The sequence below is a fragment of the Pan troglodytes genome, chromosome 22, assembly GCF_028858775.2.
Source record: "Pan troglodytes isolate AG18354 chromosome 22, NHGRI_mPanTro3-v2.0_pri, whole genome shotgun sequence".
Taxonomy (NCBI): domain Eukaryota; kingdom Metazoa; phylum Chordata; class Mammalia; order Primates; family Hominidae; genus Pan; species Pan troglodytes.
Window position 1 is genome coordinate 34,289,944 of NC_072420.2, and position 19,221 is coordinate 34,309,164.

General features: G+C 41.3%; 2 protein-coding genes across 13 annotated transcripts in view; both read right to left on the reverse strand.

Moving 5' to 3' along the window:
• The window catches only part of DONSON (DNA replication fork stabilization factor DONSON), a 29,068-nt gene extending 21,607 nt beyond the window's left edge, over nucleotides 1–7,461 (reverse strand). Inside the window, exons 1-8 of one of the 4 annotated variants that reach the window (XM_063803393.1) lie at nucleotides 7,055–7,461; nucleotides 6,255–6,335; nucleotides 4,704–4,907; nucleotides 3,330–3,508; nucleotides 2,240–2,418; nucleotides 917–998; nucleotides 701–805; nucleotides 52–250 (exon numbers count right to left, since the gene is read on the reverse strand). In XM_063803393.1, coding sequence (XP_063659463.1) covers nucleotides 52–250; nucleotides 701–805; nucleotides 917–998; nucleotides 2,240–2,418; nucleotides 3,330–3,508; nucleotides 4,704–4,907; nucleotides 6,255–6,335; nucleotides 7,055–7,375 — 1,350 coding nt within the window. In that variant the 5' untranslated portion in view covers nucleotides 7,376–7,461. The remainder of the gene's footprint in view (nucleotides 1–51; nucleotides 251–700; nucleotides 806–916; nucleotides 999–2,239; nucleotides 2,419–3,329; nucleotides 3,509–4,703; nucleotides 4,908–6,254; nucleotides 6,336–7,054) is intronic. The other 3 variants (NM_001246554.2, XM_016947151.4, XM_016947152.3) reach the window with 3 other exon arrangements.
• Nucleotides 7,462–7,658: 197 nt separating this feature from the next.
• CRYZL1 (crystallin zeta like 1) overlaps nucleotides 7,659–19,221 on the reverse strand; it is a 53,317-nt gene continuing 41,754 nt past the window's right edge. For 3 of the 9 annotated variants that reach the window (XM_054675295.2, XM_054675291.1, XM_054675293.2), the window contains 6 exons: nucleotides 17,920–18,018; nucleotides 16,049–16,170; nucleotides 14,503–14,609; nucleotides 14,366–14,387; nucleotides 9,900–9,949; nucleotides 8,075–8,654 (listed from right to left, as the gene is read on the reverse strand). In XM_054675295.2, coding sequence (XP_054531270.1) covers nucleotides 8,555–8,654; nucleotides 9,900–9,949; nucleotides 14,366–14,387; nucleotides 14,503–14,609; nucleotides 16,049–16,170; nucleotides 17,920–18,018 — 500 coding nt within the window. In that variant the 3' untranslated portion in view covers nucleotides 8,075–8,554. Of the gene's footprint in view, nucleotides 7,768–8,074; nucleotides 8,655–9,899; nucleotides 9,950–14,365; nucleotides 14,388–14,479; nucleotides 14,610–16,048; nucleotides 16,171–17,919; nucleotides 18,019–19,221 lie in introns of those variants that run through there. The other 6 variants (XM_016947156.4, XM_016947153.3, XM_063803537.1 and 3 more) reach the window with 4 other exon arrangements.

The following is a 19,221-nucleotide window of genomic DNA, read 5'->3' on the forward strand; positions in this document are numbered from 1 at the left end:
CTATCAAAGTAAAGTACTTCTTAAAAGCTAGGTTATGCAGATTTTTATTACCTTAAGCATTTGCATTGTGGCACCTCGGAAAGCAACAGGGGACAAGAGGGTTGGAGGAAGTCCTGCCTGTGGACCTGAGGTAGCAACTAAACTCTTAGAGTTAATCAAAAAATTGAGCAATGTAAAGGTGTTGATTCCTTTTACCAACACAACAGATTCAGGTCTGTGATCCATTTGTACTTCATGTTTCTCTTTACGCCTGAAGATGACAATCAAGGAAATTGCAAAAGCAAATCTCACCTAATGTGGAAAGCAGTTATCTTGATTCTGAATCACCCAAGACTCCTTTTCTCCATAATGAAATGGAAATCCTCTTGCTACCTCTCTTTACCGAATCATAAGGCATATGTTTCAATCAAAATGTTAACAATCTGAATTTGCTACAAACTGACACCTAAACCTAATTTCTTCTCTAGTCAAAACACACCTATTCTCCCACAATCATAATTGAACATTTTGATTAAAAAAGGTTTAATAGTTCACCATTTGTTGATACTTAGGGGCTTATTTAGTATTGCAATGGAGAATTAGTTTTAATATGACCTGAAGATAATTTAAGATTATAATCATATAAAACTGCCAATGTTAAACTTCTCACTAACGTCATTCAATGAAAATTAATTCTAGTTAACAACAACTGAAAGGATACAGCTTGATAGAAAGTATGTCTGGCTTTTTAATTTTATCTTGCACACCCATCTCTTCCAGCCAGGAAAAACTTTCCTCTTCATCCTCATCACTGATGGCTTGCTCCCTAGGAAATTGCTACAGTTAGAGTCCCTATTTCACAAGCTGTTTCTGTGCAAATCTATTTCATGAGTCCATAAGTCAGTGGATGATATAAAAAGTTATTTTGATCACATACTCCCCATATCCCAAGCTTGTTCCAGATGCTGTCTCCTTCTTATGGCCACTTTCTTTTATTAAAGGCAGAGAAAATTCAATACCTATATGAGGAACAAAAATGTAACTGAGTTGTCATTTAAAGTATTTAACAGGCATGCTGTACTTTTAGAGTGTAAAAAATTTGAAATGTTAGTTTTTACAAATGATCTATTAAGGCAGTAGAGTTTTCAAGCTTTCTTCACAAACCTACAAACATGCATAAAACGTATTCTCCTTGAAAGAGGTTTGGGAAACAACACATACATGTAACACTCTTTCATAAATCATATTGTATTCCAGTTCACTTTTTGAAAAAGTACTGATTGGGCCCATTAAGTAGATTTCATGATCCACTAACGGGTTTACTCAGTTTGAAAATTTTGTTATTAAAGGGGTAATTGGTACTATAGAAGAATTTCTAGAAGAGTATATTCAGATAGTGACTATCTGGCCCAATATGTGTTTTATTTTAGAGATCAGAGAACACTATGTGGAAGGAACAGTTTAAATCAGGAGTCCCCAACCCCTGGACTGTGGACTGGTACTGGCCTGTGGCCTGTTAGAAACCAGGCTGCACAGCAGGAGGTGAGCGACTGTCGAGTGAACATTACTGCCTGAGCTCCATCTCCTGTCACATCAGTGGTTGCATTAGATTCTCACAGGGGCACGAATCCTACTGTGAACTGCGCATGTGAGGCATCTAGGTTGTGCCCTCCTTATAAGAATGATGATCTTGTCCGGGAACGGTGGCTCACGCCTGTAAGCCCAGCACTTTGGGAGGCCGAGGCGGGCGGATCACGAGGTCAGGAGATCGAGATCGTCCTGGCTAACACGGTGAAACTCCGTCTCTACTAAAAATACAAAAAATTAGCCGGGCGTGGTGGCGGGCACCTGTAGTCCCAGCTACTCGGGAGGCTGAGGCAGGAGAATGGCCTGAACCCAGGAGGCGGAGCTTGCAGTGAGCCGAGATTGCGCCACTGCATTCTAGCCTGGGTGACAGAGCGAGTCTCCATCTCAAAAAAAAAAAAAAAAAAAAAAAAAGAATGATCATCTGATGTGTAACCGTTTCATCCCGAAACCATCCTCCCCACTGCCCATGAAACTGATCCCTAGTGCCAAAAAGTTTGGGGACTGCTGGATTAAATAATTGTGGGGGAGGGGAAAAAAACCAGAAATAAAGAAATAATATATTTCTTAATGTTGCTAATCAACTGGTAAAAGGCATTTTAAATTTAAATAGCTTTTAGGCCAAAATAGGTTTACTATATAGTATAGTATTCTCACTTTAAACCTAAACTTTTACCTTCATTTCTCATAGCTTCTCTTAAACCTCGAGTTGTTGGAGATATGAGAGCTGTGATTAAGTCACTTCCAGCTAATCCTGCTGCTCGGAACAGGACAGTAAACTGATAGGTACAAACGTAGAAATAGGGGCAAAGTTTTGTCTTCAGCAAATTATATAGAGAAGTAAAGCTCACAGACCTATGAAGTAAAAAAATTTTCTTAAGGTATTATTAAACATTTAATGCAATGTTTATAATTCTGAATAATTCAGTTTGATACCTGGTTTAAAACACAACACAAATATTTTAGATAATGGTTTTAATTTTTGTGGTTACGTGTGACAGCTTTAAAGGACTGAAATTGGTTATGAGGACTCGCTGATGACTTCTCAATACTTTAACAAACAGTGTATACCACTTAAACACTTATTTTTTCTTTAAACAAAACTTAATTGAGAATTGCCTGCTGACTTTCTCTGAGCTGCTGCTAAAAAAGGAAGCAGAGACTGACAAGAAGTAGCATTAAAGAATTAGGGCTGCGTGTTTATATATATATATGTATACTTTTTTTTTTTTTTTTTTGAGACGGAGTTTCGCTCTGTCGCCCAGGCTGGAGTGCAGTGGCGCGATCTCGGCTCACTGCAAGCTCTGCCTCCCAGGTTCATGCCATTCTCCTGCCTCAGCCTCCAGAGTAGCTGTGACTATAGGCACCCGCCACCACGCCAGGCTAATTTTTTTTGTATTTTTAGTAGAGACGGGGTTTCACCGTGTTAGCCAGGATGGTCTCAATCTCCTGACCTTGTGATCCGCCTGCCTCGGCCTCCCAAAGTGCTGGGATTACAGGCGTGAGCCACCACACCCGGCCTGCCTGTCTGTATATATTTAACCAACACTTATATACATTCTACCACAATTGGGTAAAGAATCAGTAACAGCTAAAAAAAAAAAAAAGTAAACAGTTTACATGTTGGTTATTAATAGGTTCAGATAAAATTCACAAGGATCTAGATACCCTTCTGCCATTAACCTATCCAGTCACAAATATGATAGAGAATGCTGCTAAAATAAAATTCACTATTGAATTATACAAGTTTCTCTTACTAATCTTACCAGTCACTCATTAAAACATGCTGCAGGGTTGCATCATTTGACCAAGGACTTGTCTTTCCAGCCATTTTTCTATCAGCTCCAATACGAGGGAACAGTGGTAGCCAAGACAAAGCAGGGTGGAGCCAATAGATAAGGCTCTGCTGGAAGGTACAACGGAGCTCAGTGGAGAGTTTGGGATCCTAAAATCCAAAGGTGACAGTGGGCAGTTTTTGCCCATTGAGAAATACAGAATTTTATTAAAGACAATCTTTACCAAACACTTAGGTCTAAGAATCTTTATTGCTTTCTATAGGAAAGCATTAATAATTGTTATAGGAATGAAAACATAGTTTATCCTTATTTGAGCCAGATGTAATGGTAAGCCGTAGTATCAGAACATTTAAACATAGATGGGAACATTTGCCTGTTTCTACCATCCTTAAGGACAATGACTACCTTTTTTATCATGAGGAATAGGGGTGGGCATGTGTGTGTAGGTAACACTACATCCAACCCTCTCTCCAAAAGGCTGTTTTAAAAGTAGCCAGTAAACACTGATATGGCAAATCACAAATCATCCTAATCTATTTATTGAAAAGATGTATAATATACCAAGACCTTTTTCAGGGTAATCCTTTTTAACCTAGTTTGAGACTTTAAAAAAATTTTTTTAAGATAGTCTCACTCTGTTACTGAGGCTAGAGTACAGTGGCACAATCAGAGCTCACTGCAGTCTTGACCTCCTGGGCTTAAACAATCCTCCCACCTGAGCCTCCCAAGTAGCTGGGACTACAGGCACCCACCACCATGCTCAGCTAATTTTTTTTTGTAGAGATGGGGTCTCACTACATTACTCAGGCTGGTCTCAAGCAATCCTCCCACCTCAGCCCCCAAAATGCTGAGATTACAGGCATGGGCTATTGTGCCCAGCCTCCTAGTTTTGAGTTGATGTTTTAAAATAATCAAAATGTATTTCTCTAAAACCATTCTAGAACTCACAAACTCCACAAAATTTATAAAATTTTTCTTATGCAGGTAAGAAAATCTGTAAATCCATCAGCCCTTGCAATCCCACCCAATTGCTTTTCACTTCTTTCTTTGTATTTTCTTTCTCAAAAAGCCTTAGAGAAAAATAATTTAACAATTCTTGCCTGCAACACTGATTAATTTGCAAGACAAGTCTCTAAATGTATGAGCAGTTACTCAATCTGACTTAAAAAAAAAAGGTATAAAAGCACCATAAGCACCATTTGGGAAAGACAAAACTTCCTGTCTTTGTATCTTTAAATTTCCAAAGAAAAACTTAATGGAAGGCAGTATCTGCTATTTTGCAAAGGAGAGCATTTCACACTTAATTTGTTACTTTAACACATAACTATTTTATTTCAGAGTTACCTGTATACTTTTAGGCAAAGTAACTTCTGTTGCCCTACAATGCTGGACAAGACCTTGAGCTTCTTCCTGTGCTTTCAAATGATCTGCCCAGGTAAAGGGTTGAGAAGAGGTGAAAAGGAGTCGCGTTTTAATACTCCAGTCCACAGGTAACTCAGTAATTTTTGAGGACGGAATATCAGGCTCGGAGAATGATACATGTGAAGTCTTTAGAAAACAAAGAATGCAAAAATTAGTCGAGTATCAAGAAAAAACCTTCAACCTAAAGATTTTATCAGCTAACATACTCATGATCACTGAAAAGTAAAAATCATATAAGCTGTATAATAAATAACATGAAAAATACATTACACACTGTAAAAAAGTCTGAAAGGAGTCACACTAAACTTCTAACCATGGTTACCTACGGGAAGCGGGAATTTGTTGTTGGGGGTAGGGGTGGTGGAGGGGCAGATTTCACTTTTTAGTTTTTACAGTTCTTTATGGTAGTATAGATGTTTGTATTGAAGTAGAAATATTCCAAGTGTTAAAACATTTTGGATCTTTTAAGCTTCTGAAACTCTGCATCCAGGGCTAACAAAGCCCATATTTAAGAAACATTTCCTGACTTCAAATATTTCCCCTCAACCTGTCTGCTTCAGGTCAACGTTCTCCACAATACAAGAATATTTTTTTTTTTTAAATTGAGACGGAGTCTCCCTCTGTCGCCTAGGCTGAGTGAAGTCGTGTGATCTCGGCTCAGTACCAACCTCTGCCGCCTAGGATCAAGCGATTCTCGTGCCTCGTCCTCCCGAGTACCTGGGACTACAGGCGTGCCCCACCACGCCTGGCTAATTTTTTTGTATTTTTAGTCAAGACGGGGGTTTCGTCATATTGGCCAGGCTGTTCTCGAACTCCTGACCTCAGGTGTGATCCGCCTGCCTCAGCCTCCCAAAGTGTTGGGATTACAGACATGAGCCACTGTGCCCGGCCAAGGATTCTTTTATATCACAATAAAATATCAGAGAAGGGGGAACTATCTTGGATAGACCATAAGAAGGTCACTTATTTACAAGAGAAACTGGGTCTTGGAGAACTCTTCTAGCCTGTTTCCATTAGGACAAACCGCATTTATGAAACTACACAGCACAATGGTAGTAGTTGGGGAATGGAAACGTGTGTGTGTTAGGGGAGGGGAGCAACGAGGTTCAGTGCTATGCCACAACCTGTGGAGGTGGGCCAGGAGGGCTGGCTCTGAGTGATGAACTGGAGAAGTCAACTGCCCAAAGAAGAGTGGTAAAAACTGTTAGAGAGTAAAAGAAAACCCCCACGTCTATCAGGCCTATTTTAGCGCTGGCTACCTTTACAGTCATCATTACTGTATCAAACCAACTCCTTTACCTTGGCTGATGCGGTATTTTCATCCCTGGTAGAGATGATCAAGCCTCTCTGTAAAACTACTTTCCAAGCAAAATGCTTCTGAGAAGTATAAATGTATTTTTAAAAATAGGCTCAAATCCTATGAAAAAAAACTTTATACAAATACACATTCTAATGATATTTAAAAAGTATTACCTGGGGTAATTCAGTAACAGTTGTTCTTTCAGGAAACTTCTCTTCCCATAGCAAATCATTTTCTTGATTAGAATCTAAAAACTGAGGTTAAATATATTCTCCTTTAAAATTTAAAGGATGCTGAAGTTTGCGTTAAATATGTACAGAGCCTCACCTGGCATACATGGTTCTCAATAAACGCAAGTACACCTAAATTCAGAGGCACCCCATCCAATCTATGAGTTTCAACACTTCAGTTTTGTGTCTGAACTTTAGTATCAAAATTGAGGGGAACAGGGACCGGCGTTTCAAACCGAAAGATCCATAAGGCTTTGGGTAAGACAAATGCTAGTGAATTCTGACCCCACGAATCCTCGACATTCCCCCAACTCCAGAATAATTTGGAGTGCGTGAGAGAAGGGAGGCCCTAAATCACGGGGGAAGCAGGGCTTGTCACCTGCCCCATCGAACAGCGTCCTTGCAAGATGGGGGCTCTCAGGGTTTTTCGAGCTCTTTTCCATGTCACCTCTAAGTCCTCTCCAAGGGGGCTCCTCGCTGCCCTCTGGGGCCCCCTCACTTTCCTCGGGAACGCGTCCCGTGAGCACAGCCCGCAGCGGGGTAGCCAGGGGCGCGCTCTTCCCACAAACCCGGCCTTGCCAGAATCGCGGCTCCCAGTGCGGGGTACCCTAAGGCCACGGGCGGCCGAAGTCTTCGCGCCCATTTCCTTGCCTCGAACGCGAGGACTTTCCATCCCCCATTCACAGCTGGCTCAACCCACGAAAGACAAGAGCCCCTTGGCGGCCAGGCTACAAGACACTCACCGGGACCGGCGACTCCAGCTGCTCGCGGGCCGGCCCGTCGGGGGGCTCCGCGGCGACCCGCGGTCGGTTGTCCAGGCGGGCGAAGGGGTTCCTCCGAGCAGCGGCCGGGCCGCCGCCGCTGCCGCCGCCTCTGCCCCCCGCAGCAGGGAAAGGGCGAAGAGGCAGCCCCGCCACCAGGGCGGCTCGGCGGGCCGCCGGCTCCGTCAGCTCACGGGGCGGGGAGGCGGCAGCTCCACGGCTCCGGGCCCTTTTCCGTCGGAGCCGCACTACCTCGGGCGGCTTTCGGAAGCCCGGTGAGTAGCCGGGCACCGAAAGGGCCATGACGCGCGGCGGCTGAGGCTAGCCGGCCGCCCTACAGAGACTTCCCGCGCGCGCCGGGCCCGCCCCTGACGTGGCGCCGCGCCGAGCTCCCGCCCCCGACGCGGCCCCGCCCCCGCCCCCGCCCGTTCCAAGCGGAGCATGCGCAGTGGGCAGCCCGCGAGACGCAGCCCGCAGCGGCGATCCCGGGTGGCCGTCAACGCCCACTGTCCCAGCAGTGACCCTGCCCTGGCGCTTCTGCCAGGTCCTCGGCCAGAGTCCAGTCGCCAGGTTCAGCGACGCTTCTGGAAAGCATGCGATCCAGGGCGCTGATGTGCACTACCTTGTGGGGCACCGAAATAGCTTAACTCTATTTAAGCCCGCAGCAGGGATGTGATCAGCCCGGGGTTTGGCGCCTGGATGAAAAGGAAACAAACTTGAGCTGCGGTGATGGGCTGCTGCTTCCATAAACTTAAGAGAGGGCAGTGGCTGCTGCTCTCAAGAGGCGAGGAGAGGGGACTAGGCCACCTTCCTCAACCCCCAGAGAACTCAGATAAGACGTCAGCACGCTTCCTATGCCAGCGCAGCCTACCGACAACCCTCCCTTCCCCGTTCCCAGTGCCTGGTCATCTCAGCCTTCCAGGCAGCTGCCACTGGCAAGTTAATGGGATCTTCTTTGATCCTGGGGAAAGCCGGAGTGAATGAATAGTTGAAAACACAAAATTTAAGTGCCTATGGGCTAGGTCTTTTAACACTTCAAAATATACTCAAATGCTTAAATTATGACAGCAAAGACTTAAGGAAGGTGTTGAGAACGGAGTTGATACAAAATTAATACGTTACTTTGACAGCTTAGCAAAGGCCTGCAACAGCTTTATCAAGAGTAGTGTGGCTTTTGCTGAAAGCAGCAGTTTTCTTCATGGAAGGAATTTTATAGCAGGGGCAAAATATATAGAAACAATGAAAAGGTTTTTAGAAAAATTCCCTTAAGATGTTAATTATAGAATTATCTTGATCATTTGCACAAGAATTTTTCAAACACTTTTCAAATGTGTCAACTGAGCATCTTGTCTTAGCAGAGAAACGTGCTTAAAAATGCAACTTGTTTTATCTTCCTTGGTTTTTCTCAACAATTTCCAAAGAAAATTCTGGCTTCAAATACTGGAATATGTTCATCCGACTGAGGTCTGAGAAAGAAGAAAATTAAAATTGAACAACTTGCTTTTTTCTTCCTTGATTTTTCTGAACAGCTTCCATGGAAACTTTTGCCTCATACAGTGGAATGGGTTCATCCAACTGAGGTCTGAGAAGGAATGAAATTAGAAATGTCAGGTCTAGTTAAAGATAAGTAGAACAAACAGGGTGGTATATGACAAATGCTAGTGCTCAAATCTATTAGTGTATTAATTAATTTTTTGAGACAGAGTCTGGCTCTCTCATCCAGGCTGGAGTGCAGTGGCACGATCTCAGCTCACTGCAACCTCCGCCTCCCGGGTTCAAGCAATTCTCATACTTCAGCCTCCTGAGTAGCTGGGATTACAGGCATGCACCATCAAGCCCGGCTAATTTTTGTATTTTTAGTAGAGATGGGTTTCACCATGTTGGCCAGGCTGGTCTTGAACTCCTGGCCTCAAGTGATCCACCCACCTTAGCCTCCCAAAGTGCTGGGATTATAGGCATGAGCCACTGCACCCGGCCTCAAATCTATTACTTTAAGTAATTCAAACAAATTCGTCCATTAGTGTTTCCAATGTTAAAAGTGGTTAAGTTTTGATTTGAAGGAAAAAAGTTATCTACTTTATTTACTCCCTCTTTTTTTCTGAGACAGAGTTTCTCTTGTTGCCCAGGCTGGAGTGCAATGGTGTGATCTCGGCTCACTGCAACCTTCACCTCCCAGGTTCAAGCAATTCTCCTGCCCCAGCCTCCCAGTCGCTGGGATTATGGGCGTTCGCCACCACGCTCAGCTAATTTTTGTATTTTTTAGTAGAGACAGTGTTTTACCATGTTGGCCAGGCTGGTCTCGAACTCCTGACCTCAGGTGATTCACCCGCTTCAGCCTCCCAAAGTGCTGGGATTACAGGCGTGAGCCACCACGCCTGGCCTACTCCCTCTTTTATAACTGATAAACATATTCAACTTTAAACAAATATACCATGGTTTTCTCTCCTTCAAGCTATTGGTTACTTCAAGTTGCTTTGGGAGGGGTGATGAGGAAAAGCAAAGGGTGAGGTACACTACATAATGGAGTGAGGAAAACTCACAAGCCACTTGTATCTCTGCGAGTACCTACTGGTGTACCACCAGATACACTTTGATAAATATTAAAGAGCAGCTATTTAAACGAAATATAAGATCAGTGCAAAAGTAAATGCAGTTTTTGCCATTACTTTCAATGGCAAAAACCACAATTATGTTTGCACCAACCTAATAATAAAATATGGAAGCAACAGGTACATGGCGAGAGCTAAAACAAAAGTGGGACTGCCTGCCTTAGCTCCCTGAAAATAGAAAAACAAACAAGAACAATGATTTGGTTACTTTAGCGTACCTGAAAACACCAGTTGATAACTTCTCCATCACATCCTTTAAGATACGTAGCTGGAAGGATTGTTAAGGTGGCAATGTAAAGGAGAATTAAATAAAACCATTCAATAAGCAGAGGATGCCAGGCAGGCCACTTTCTCTTGTTTCAAGTTTTGCACTCTCAGAGACTCAACATGTTAAGTTAGAGAAATTCTGTAGGACGTCAAGTTTAGCTCTACAACAGGGAAATGATTTGAGAGTTGGTGGTGTAATAGAGCCTAAATTTCCAAGGACAAGTGACAAGAGCAGCAAGTCAAGCCTGGTGCTTATCCTAAGTGCTCACCACTATTATCTCAATGGATGCGAATGAAATAGTGTCTAGTTTTCATTTCTACACTACATATGGCATTTTTAGTTAAAAACAATTTTAGCACATATATATCTTACTTTAGATGTACATTCGTTGACCAGGCTGGTTGGTTAATAGGCTCAAAATTTGTTTGCAGAAGCCAGTAAACTTTGTGTGTGTATGATATACAGTCATCCCTCACGCATCCATGAGGGATTGGTTCCAGGACCCCCATGAAGACCAAAATCTCCAGATACTCAAGTCCCTTATAGAAAATAGTGCAGCAGCTTGGGAAACAAGGCTCTCTACAAAAAAATTAAAAATTAGCCAGGCATGGTGGCATGTGCCTGTTGCCCCAGCTACTGGGGAGGCTGAGGCAGGAGGATCCCTTGAGCACATGGGTTTGAGGTTACAGTGAGCTGGAATGAGCACTGCACTCCAGCCAGGGCAACAGAGCAATACCCTGTCTCAAAAGAAAAAAAGAAAGAAAGAAAAAAAAAATGGCCTAGTATTTGCATATAACCGAGGCACATCTCCATTATACATTAAGTCATCTCTATATTACTTATAATACCTAATGCAATGTAAATACTATGTAGATAGTGGTTATGCTATTTTTTTTTGTTTTTTTTTATTGTTGTATTATTACTTTTTCAGAGTTTTTTTTTTTTTTTTTTTTTTTTTTTTTTTTTTTTTTTTTTTGAGACAGGGGCCCCCTCTGTGGCCCAGGCTAGAGTGCAGTGGCATGATCATGGCTCACTGCAGCCTCAACCTCTCAGGCTCTAGTGATCCTCAGCCTCCCAAGTAGCTGGGACCACAGCAATTCACCACCACACCAGGTTAATTTATTTTCATTTTTGTATAGACAGGGTCTCCCTATGTTGCCCAGGCTGGTCTCAAACTCCTGAGATGAAGCCATCCTCCTGCCTCAGCCTCCCAAAGCGTTGGGATTACAGGCATGAGCCACTGCCCCCAGCCTCCAAATATTTTTGATCCTTGATTGGTTGAATCCCTGGATGTGGAACCCTCAGATACAGGGGGCTGACTGTATGTCACTAAGAGAATCAGAAAATGATGTAAAAGTCAAAGAAAAAATCTATCTTGCTAATTTAATTGAAATTATAATACTAAGATCAAGATTCTATGTAATTGCCCGTACTTCTGAATTATTTATGGCCTAGAATGACACAGTTGGAAGGAGATGTCTCTGTTAAATCACAAGCAGCAACTTAGCTTGTATGAACTGAATGAGGAGGGTTTGCACAAGTGAGGACTACTGTATGATTCAGGACTTTAGAAAATGCAAATTAGGGCTGGGTGCGGTGGCTAACGCCTGTAATCCCAGCATTTTGGGAGGCTGTAGCAGGTAGATCACCTGAGGTCAAGAGTTCGAGACCAGCCTGACCAATATGGTGAAATCCTGCCTCTACTAAAAATACAAAAATTAGGTGGGCATGGTGGCATGCGCCTATAGTCTCAGCTACTTGGGAGGCTGAGACAGGAGAATTGCTTGAACCTGGGAGGCAGAGGTTGCAGTGAGCTGAGATGGCGCCACTTCACTCTAGCCTTGGTGACAGAGCGAGACTCCATCTCAAAAAAAAAAAAAAAAAAGGAAAAAAAAGAAAATGCAAATTAGAAAATATAAGTCATTTAAAACATTTCTTTTTTTTTGAGACGGAGTCTCACTATGTTGCCCAGGCTGGAGTGCAGTGGCACGACCTCGGCTCACTGCAAGCTCCGCCTCCTGGGTTCATGCCATTCTCCTGCCTCAGCCTCCCGAGTAGCTGGGACTACAGGTGCCCGCCACCATGCCTGGTTAATTTTTTGTATTTTTAGTAGAGAAGGGGTTTCACCATGTTCGCCAGGATGGTCTCAATCTCCTGACCTCGTGATCCGCCCACCTTGGCCTCCCAAAGTGCTGGGATTACAGGCGTGAGCCACCACACCTGGCCTAAACATATTTTTAAAAGGAAACTAAAGAATATAAATTTACTAATTCACATCCCTGCAAGTTCCCTTCCTACTGCTGTTAATAAAATTCTTGCCTGTGTGCAAAGCATGTATTTCTGATTCTGGAAAATGTACAGTATTTCATATACACATGTCATGTTTCAACTTGGTCCAAGGATTTGTCAAATAGGTTAAAATTGCCTTCTCATCGGGAGAGGTGGTTTGAGAGAATTAAGTTATATACTATAAGCAGAGCAGTCTAGTTTCCAACATGTAAGATTCAAAACTAATAGCTACAGCCGGGAGTGGTGGCCCATGCCTGTAATCCCAGCACTTTGGGAGGCTGAGGCGTGTGGATCACCTGAGGTTAGGCGTTTGAGACCAGCTTGACCAACATGGTGAAACTCCGTCTCTACTAAAAAATACAAAAAATTAGCCAGGCGTGGTGGCGCATGTCTGTAATCCCAGCTACTCAGGAGGCTGAGACAGGAGAATTGCTTGAACCCAGGAGTTGGAGGTTGCAGTGAGCCAAGCTCATGCCACTGCACTCCAGCCTGGGCAAGAGCGAGACTCTGTCTCAAAAAAAAAAAAAAAAAAAAAAAAAAAATCAAAACTAATAGCTACATAGTATTCTAACCTTAACTAATATTACTTTTGTTAACTGTTACTTTTAATAGCCACATGGTATTCTCCACTGTAGCATCATTCCATGTTATTCTTAATAATTACAATGTTATTGGATTGGACATTTACTTTTTTTTTTTTTTTTGAGACAGAGTCTCGCTCTGTAGCTAAGCTGGAGTGCAGTGGCGCGATCTCAGCTCACTGCAACCTTCACCGCCTGGGTTCAAGCAATTCCCCTGCCTCAGCCTCTGGAGTAGCTGGGACTACAGGCGTGTGCCACCACACCCAACTAATTTTTTTTTTTTTTGGTATTTTTAATAGAGACGGGGTTTCATCATGTTAGCCAGGATGGTCTCGATTTCCTGACCTCGTGATCCCCCACCTCGGCCTCCCAAAGTGCTGGGATTACAGGCATGAGCCACTGCGCCAGCTCATGTACCTTTTTAAAAAATGAAATTAATTAAAAATCCTTTTAGAAAGCTAAATCTAATTTTCAAATTTAATAGGAAATATTTAATCAGAAATAACTTTAAACTCATACATTCACTACATGAAGGGGTTTTGAAATCTACTCCTTAAAACTTAATACATGCAGTATACTAATTACGTAACTTTTTTTTTTTTTTTTTTTTTTTTGAGATGGAGTCTCACTCTGTCACCAGGCTGGAGTGTAGTAGCGCAATCTTGGCTCACTGAAACCTCCGCCTCCCAGGTTCAAGCGATTCTTCTGCCTCAGCCTCATGAGTAGCTGGGATTACAGGCATGTGCCACCATGCCCGGCCTACATAACTACCTTAAAGCTCTGAATAAAGACTGTCATTGCTCCTGGAGGGAACTGGCCTTTATACATATCACACATATATGACTAGACACATTTAAGAAAAGTAACGTATGATATTCAGTAGAGAGAAGTGTAAGGCTATGTAAATCTTTCTTCAGACACACACATATGCTCTATCAAGTAATGATAACTTTTTTTTTATCCAATACATTAAAACTTTTACCAAGTGCTGCTGCCTCTAAGCCAGTCATTTTAGAAATAAAAGGAATTCTTAAGTTGACCCTACTCTAAAGAGGTTTGGACCTTTCTTTTTGAAATTGTTTGTATATTCCAAACTTTTTATTATTTTTACTCAACTGGAATGATTTGGCTTCAATCACACCAGACTTATCTCTGAATGACTTTTGTTTCAAAAAGTCAAACCTATCTTCATTTGATAAAGATTTCCTAGCATTGATATTTATAAAACACTCCACAAACTCTTTAATTTAGAAAAGTATTCTGAAATGTTTCTGTGCAATGGCACCATCATAGGAGTAAGTGTGCAACCTTTCAAGCTGACGTGTACTTTCCTTAATGTGAGGTTAAAAACAAAATCTTCCAGGTATCTTAGGGCTCATCTCCGTTCAGAAAGGAGAGAGACCGCCTGAGTGTGATTCTTGCTCCGCCACTTGCTGCGTCCTTGAGTCTGTATCAACATCTCTGTGCTTCTGTTTCTTCACCTGTGAAATGGGGATGATAACAGTACTTACATCTCAAAAGGCTGTTTTAATGTTTAAATGAATACTTGCAAGGCACTTGGAATACTGTTTGGAATACTTAAGGAAACTTAACTGCTATTATTATTTCCTATTACCGTAATGAAAGAACTTAGTACAGTACAAAGTTTCAAGCCAGAAACTCAATCAGTCGATAAAAAGGATATAAAGATATTTTCCCTGTTGTACATTTGACAAATTCCAAACTTCATCATTCAGGAAAGCTAACGTTGCTCCCTTGAGGAAAAGGCAGTGGCTGTCTGGAGGATCCAACTTGGATAGAATGAAACAAAGACTAATCAATTATTGTGAGTTTAACAGCAGGATGACTGGTATCTTGAGTCAGAAAAACTTCTACACAAATTAAATGATGTCCAAATCACAAAAATATGCACATAAACTTTAATAACATAAACGATAATATTTTCTATTTCATGGTCGAAAATGATGAAACAGCGAGGTGATAAGTACATGGCAGATGCAAGGCCAATCTAGAATCCTGGTGGTGAAGTGGTAGGGGTGTGTGTGTGTCTTTTCTGGCCATCTTCATGAGGGTGTTGGAAAATCAGTGAAGATTGGTAGGTGAGAATTACGGTATTTGCATATCAGCCATCATGTAAATATGTAACTAGAATGCTGAAAAATATAACCTTGAGAGATACATAAACATATATAGTAATTCCAATTTGAATAATTAGGAAATTGTGATAATTTTATATAGAAATATTTTGCTAAGTATATGTCAACAATGTCACCGAGAAAAAATGCTATCTGAAATACTATTAAAAATTCATGCCAGCGTGGTGGCTCACACCTGTAATCCCAGCACTTTGGGAGGCCGAGGCAGGTGGATCACCTGAGGTCAGAAGTTCAAGACCACCCTGGTCAACATGGTGAAACCCTGTCTCTACTAAATATACAAAAATTAACTGGGCGTGGTGGCGGGCGCCTGTAATCCCAGCTACTCAGGAGGCTGAGGCAGGAGAATCGCTTGAACCTGGGAGGCAGAGGTTGCAGTGAGCCGAGATCATGCCATTGTGCTCCAGCCTGGGCAATAAGAGTGAAACTTTGTTCCAAAAAATAAAAAAATAAAAAAATAAAATAAAATAAATTCGTAAGTCACATGTCTAAATCACTAAATAAAATTACACTTCATCGTCATTGAAAGGATGTCTCTACTAGGCAGTATTTCAACATTTTGGCCAACATGTTGCTAAAGTGAAAAAAAAAGCTACATTTCTTTCTGATATAAAATATGGAATGGAAAAAAAAAGCTAAATTTCTTTATTTTTCAGATTTTTTTCTTTTTTTTTTTTTTGAGACAGAGTCTCACTCTGTGACCCAGGCTGGTGTGGAGTGGCGCAATCTCGGCTCACTACAACCTCCGCTTCCCAGGTTCAAGTAATTCTCATGCCTCAGCCCTCAGTCTCTCAAGGAGCTGGGAATATAAGCCTGTGCCACCATGCCTGGCTAATTTTTGTATTTTTTGTAGAGATGGGGTTTCACCATGTTGGCCAGGCTGGTCTTGAACTCCTGGCCTCAAGTGATCCGCCCGCCGCGGCCTCCCATAGTGCTGGACTCATAGGTCCACCATGCCTGGCCCAGATTTTATACTAATTTAGTCATACCTTGCCTCAAATAACTTAGGCATTATTGTTTGTTAATTACACCTCTTTGGTGTAATGGTAATGCTTTATGGTTTCTGATAGTACCTGAAGGTTTTCTTCTGTTGTTACCCAGTGGCCTCCAACACCAAGAAGTGTGATGATATCATGTTTATGTGGTAGTAGTTGTAGTTTTACAGCTGGTTCATCATCTTTACTATATAATCTCACTTGCAAGGGAATAGTTTTAAAAAAAGAGAGAGAGAAGAAATATATTTTATAATATGACAAAAATTTATTCTTCAAACAAGTTCTTATTTATTTAGAGACAAGGTCTTACTATGTTGCCCAGGCTGGCCTGGACTCCAGCAATCCTCCAGCCTCAGCCTCATGAGTAGTTGGGACTACAGGCACAGGCCACTGTGTCTGGCACTCTCTTTACTTTTTTTTTTTTTTTTTTGAGACAGAGTCTCGCTCTGTCGCCCAGGCTGGAGTGCAGTGGCGTGATCTAGGCTCACTGCAAGCTCCGCCTCCCGGGTTCACGCCATCCTCCTGCCTCAGCCTCCTGAGTAGCTGGGACTACAAGCGCCGCCACCATGCCCGGCTAATTTTTTTTTGTATTTTTAGTAGAGACGGGGTTTCACTGTGTTAGCCAGGATGGTCTCAATCTCCTGACCTTGTGATCCGCCCGCCTCGGCCTCCCAAAGTGCTGGGATTACAGGCATGAGCCACCGCACCTAGCCCTCTTTACTTTTTAATGTACAAATGAGGAAATATTTTTCTTAGAAAAAGCAACACACAATGTATTCTGATACCTTAAAATCTACTTTTTGCATTAAACTGATCATAAAATTTATTCAACATTTAATTATAATTTATTGTAAATCTATTTATTATAGAAATAAATAAAGATAAAAAGTCTATCTTCATTTGAAAACCAGGCAAGGTAATGTAACACATAACCAAATCTGACAATTAACACTGATAGCTTAATATAGTGAGATGAATTGATTCCCAATTAAAAAACTCATAGACTCAAGATAGTCTTAACATAATTACTGAAATGTCCATGTGAAAAAATGATGCAATAAAGTATGTATTTACTTCCACTGACAGATTTTCCTGAGCTATTTTCAAATCTTAGAAAATACTGGTTTAAAAAACCACACTATAGTCATAACCATATTCATCCATGATTCTCACATTAGAAGATAAATCCTACCAAAGTATAAATAGAAGCACTTTGCAGGCTTGTAAAGCCTATCCTTTAGAAGTCATGCTATTACTTAAGTGTGTTCAGAGTAAGTGTTAAATAAATACTGCTTAAACTAAAAACATTCAAGAAAAGTGAAACTGGAACAAATTTTGATATTTTCCAAATAGAGACTGCAGAAGTCAACTATCCAATCGAAGGCAGCCACACACAGCAGATGGGACTGAAAAGGCATCAGAATGATGCTGTGTTTTCTGGGAGCCACTGAGGAGGCCATGTTTCTAGATTTCTTGTAGCGATATGTCATTTGTTACTCCAATGTCTACACCAAGCTTGTCCAACTCGCAGCCTGCCCAGGATGGCTTTAAATGCTGCCCAACACAAATTCGTAACTTTCTTAAAACATTATAAGACATTTTTGAGGTTTTTTTTTTTTTTTTGGCTCATAAGATATCATTAGTGTTAGTGTATTTTATGTGTGGCCTAAGACAATTCTTCTTCCAATGTGGCCAGGGAAGCCAAAAGATTGGACACCCCTAGTCTACGCTGTAAAAGATAAGCATGTTCTCTCTTACATACAGTGCTTACAATGAGAATAAAGTGGAAGTTCCAATTTAAATTAAAAAGTCTTCAGTTAAAAACAAAACCTAAAACTGAACATCTGGTTTAATAAGTGCATTAATAATTATGCCCTGGTTAAATTTTTTTTCTTAAATTCATCAAACTAAAAAAACTACACAGGCTACTAATTTCATAAGGTACCTACCTCCAGCATCTAGGACAATATCTACTCCCAGGCCACCTGTTTCTTCCAAACAGCTTTCAGCAACATGAACTTTCCCATTAGATACATCAATCACTCGGGCTGTAAAGGACAGGAAATCAGGCAATTGTACTGTTCTCTATGTGATCAACACAAACAAATCAGGGAAAAAGAAAAAGAAAAGCAAATAAATATCTATTCTTGAAATGAGTTAAGCAATTCAAACAATTACTGAATTTAAAGGGAGAAAGTCAATTTAAATTATACTTTTTCTCATCTAACCCAATATGGGATATAGCAGTCTAAATGAAGAGACTTGTATATTTAATAAAACTAAAATGTGAACATTTTGTGGAGAAGGTGATCCAAGGCTGGTCTGTTGACACAGAGCACTATTCTCTACAGTTATAGGATATGTTGCCAGAATTAGGAATCTGAAAACACAGAGGTACATATATAATACGACATGAAATGGAAGATTAAGTCAGTTTCTTTTTTTTTTTTCAGACAGGGTCTCACTCCATTGACCAGAATGGAGTGCAGTGGTGTGATCACAGCCCAGTGCAGCCTTGAACTCCTGGGTTCAAGCAATCCTCCTGCCCTAGCCTCCCAAGTAGCTAGGACTACAGGTACATGCCACCATGCCTGGCTAATTTTTTAAATTTTTTTTGTAGGGAGAGGGTCTTGCTATGTTGCCTAAGCTATTTTTGAACTCTTGGCTTCATGTGATCCTCCTGCCTTGGCCTCCTAAATCCCTGGGATTATAGGGTGAGCCACCACCCCCAGCTAGATTAAGTAGTTTCTCAAGTATGTTCATATTTAATAGTCTTTAGAGCTAAAAAACATAAAAATATACAGATGATATGCTCATCTTTACGATGGGCTACATCCCAATATACCCACCGTAAGTCAAAAATGCACTCTATACCCCAATAAACCGATCGTAACATTTAAAAAATCCTAAATCGAAACACTGTCAGCTGGGGACAGTCTGTATTTGTATAATATGGTAATTATCTACTAGAGGCTGTTTCACCCTTTCTCAGTCATAGAAATCTCCCTCTCTTCCCCACTTACTCTCCCAAATGAAGAAAAATCATAAAGCTAAGGAAAAGGAACATGATTTTTAGGCAAGTCAGTAAAAAGTAAACAGATTTTAACTGGCTGCATTAAAGGATATTAGTAGTAACCTATTAATAGAATATAAATTATTGACAGAATTAAAAATAATTCTCAGAATTTTGAACTGGCAAATAACAACATGTTTGTATTTCCTTTCTCTATCTTTCAACACCTTCCAGCTGA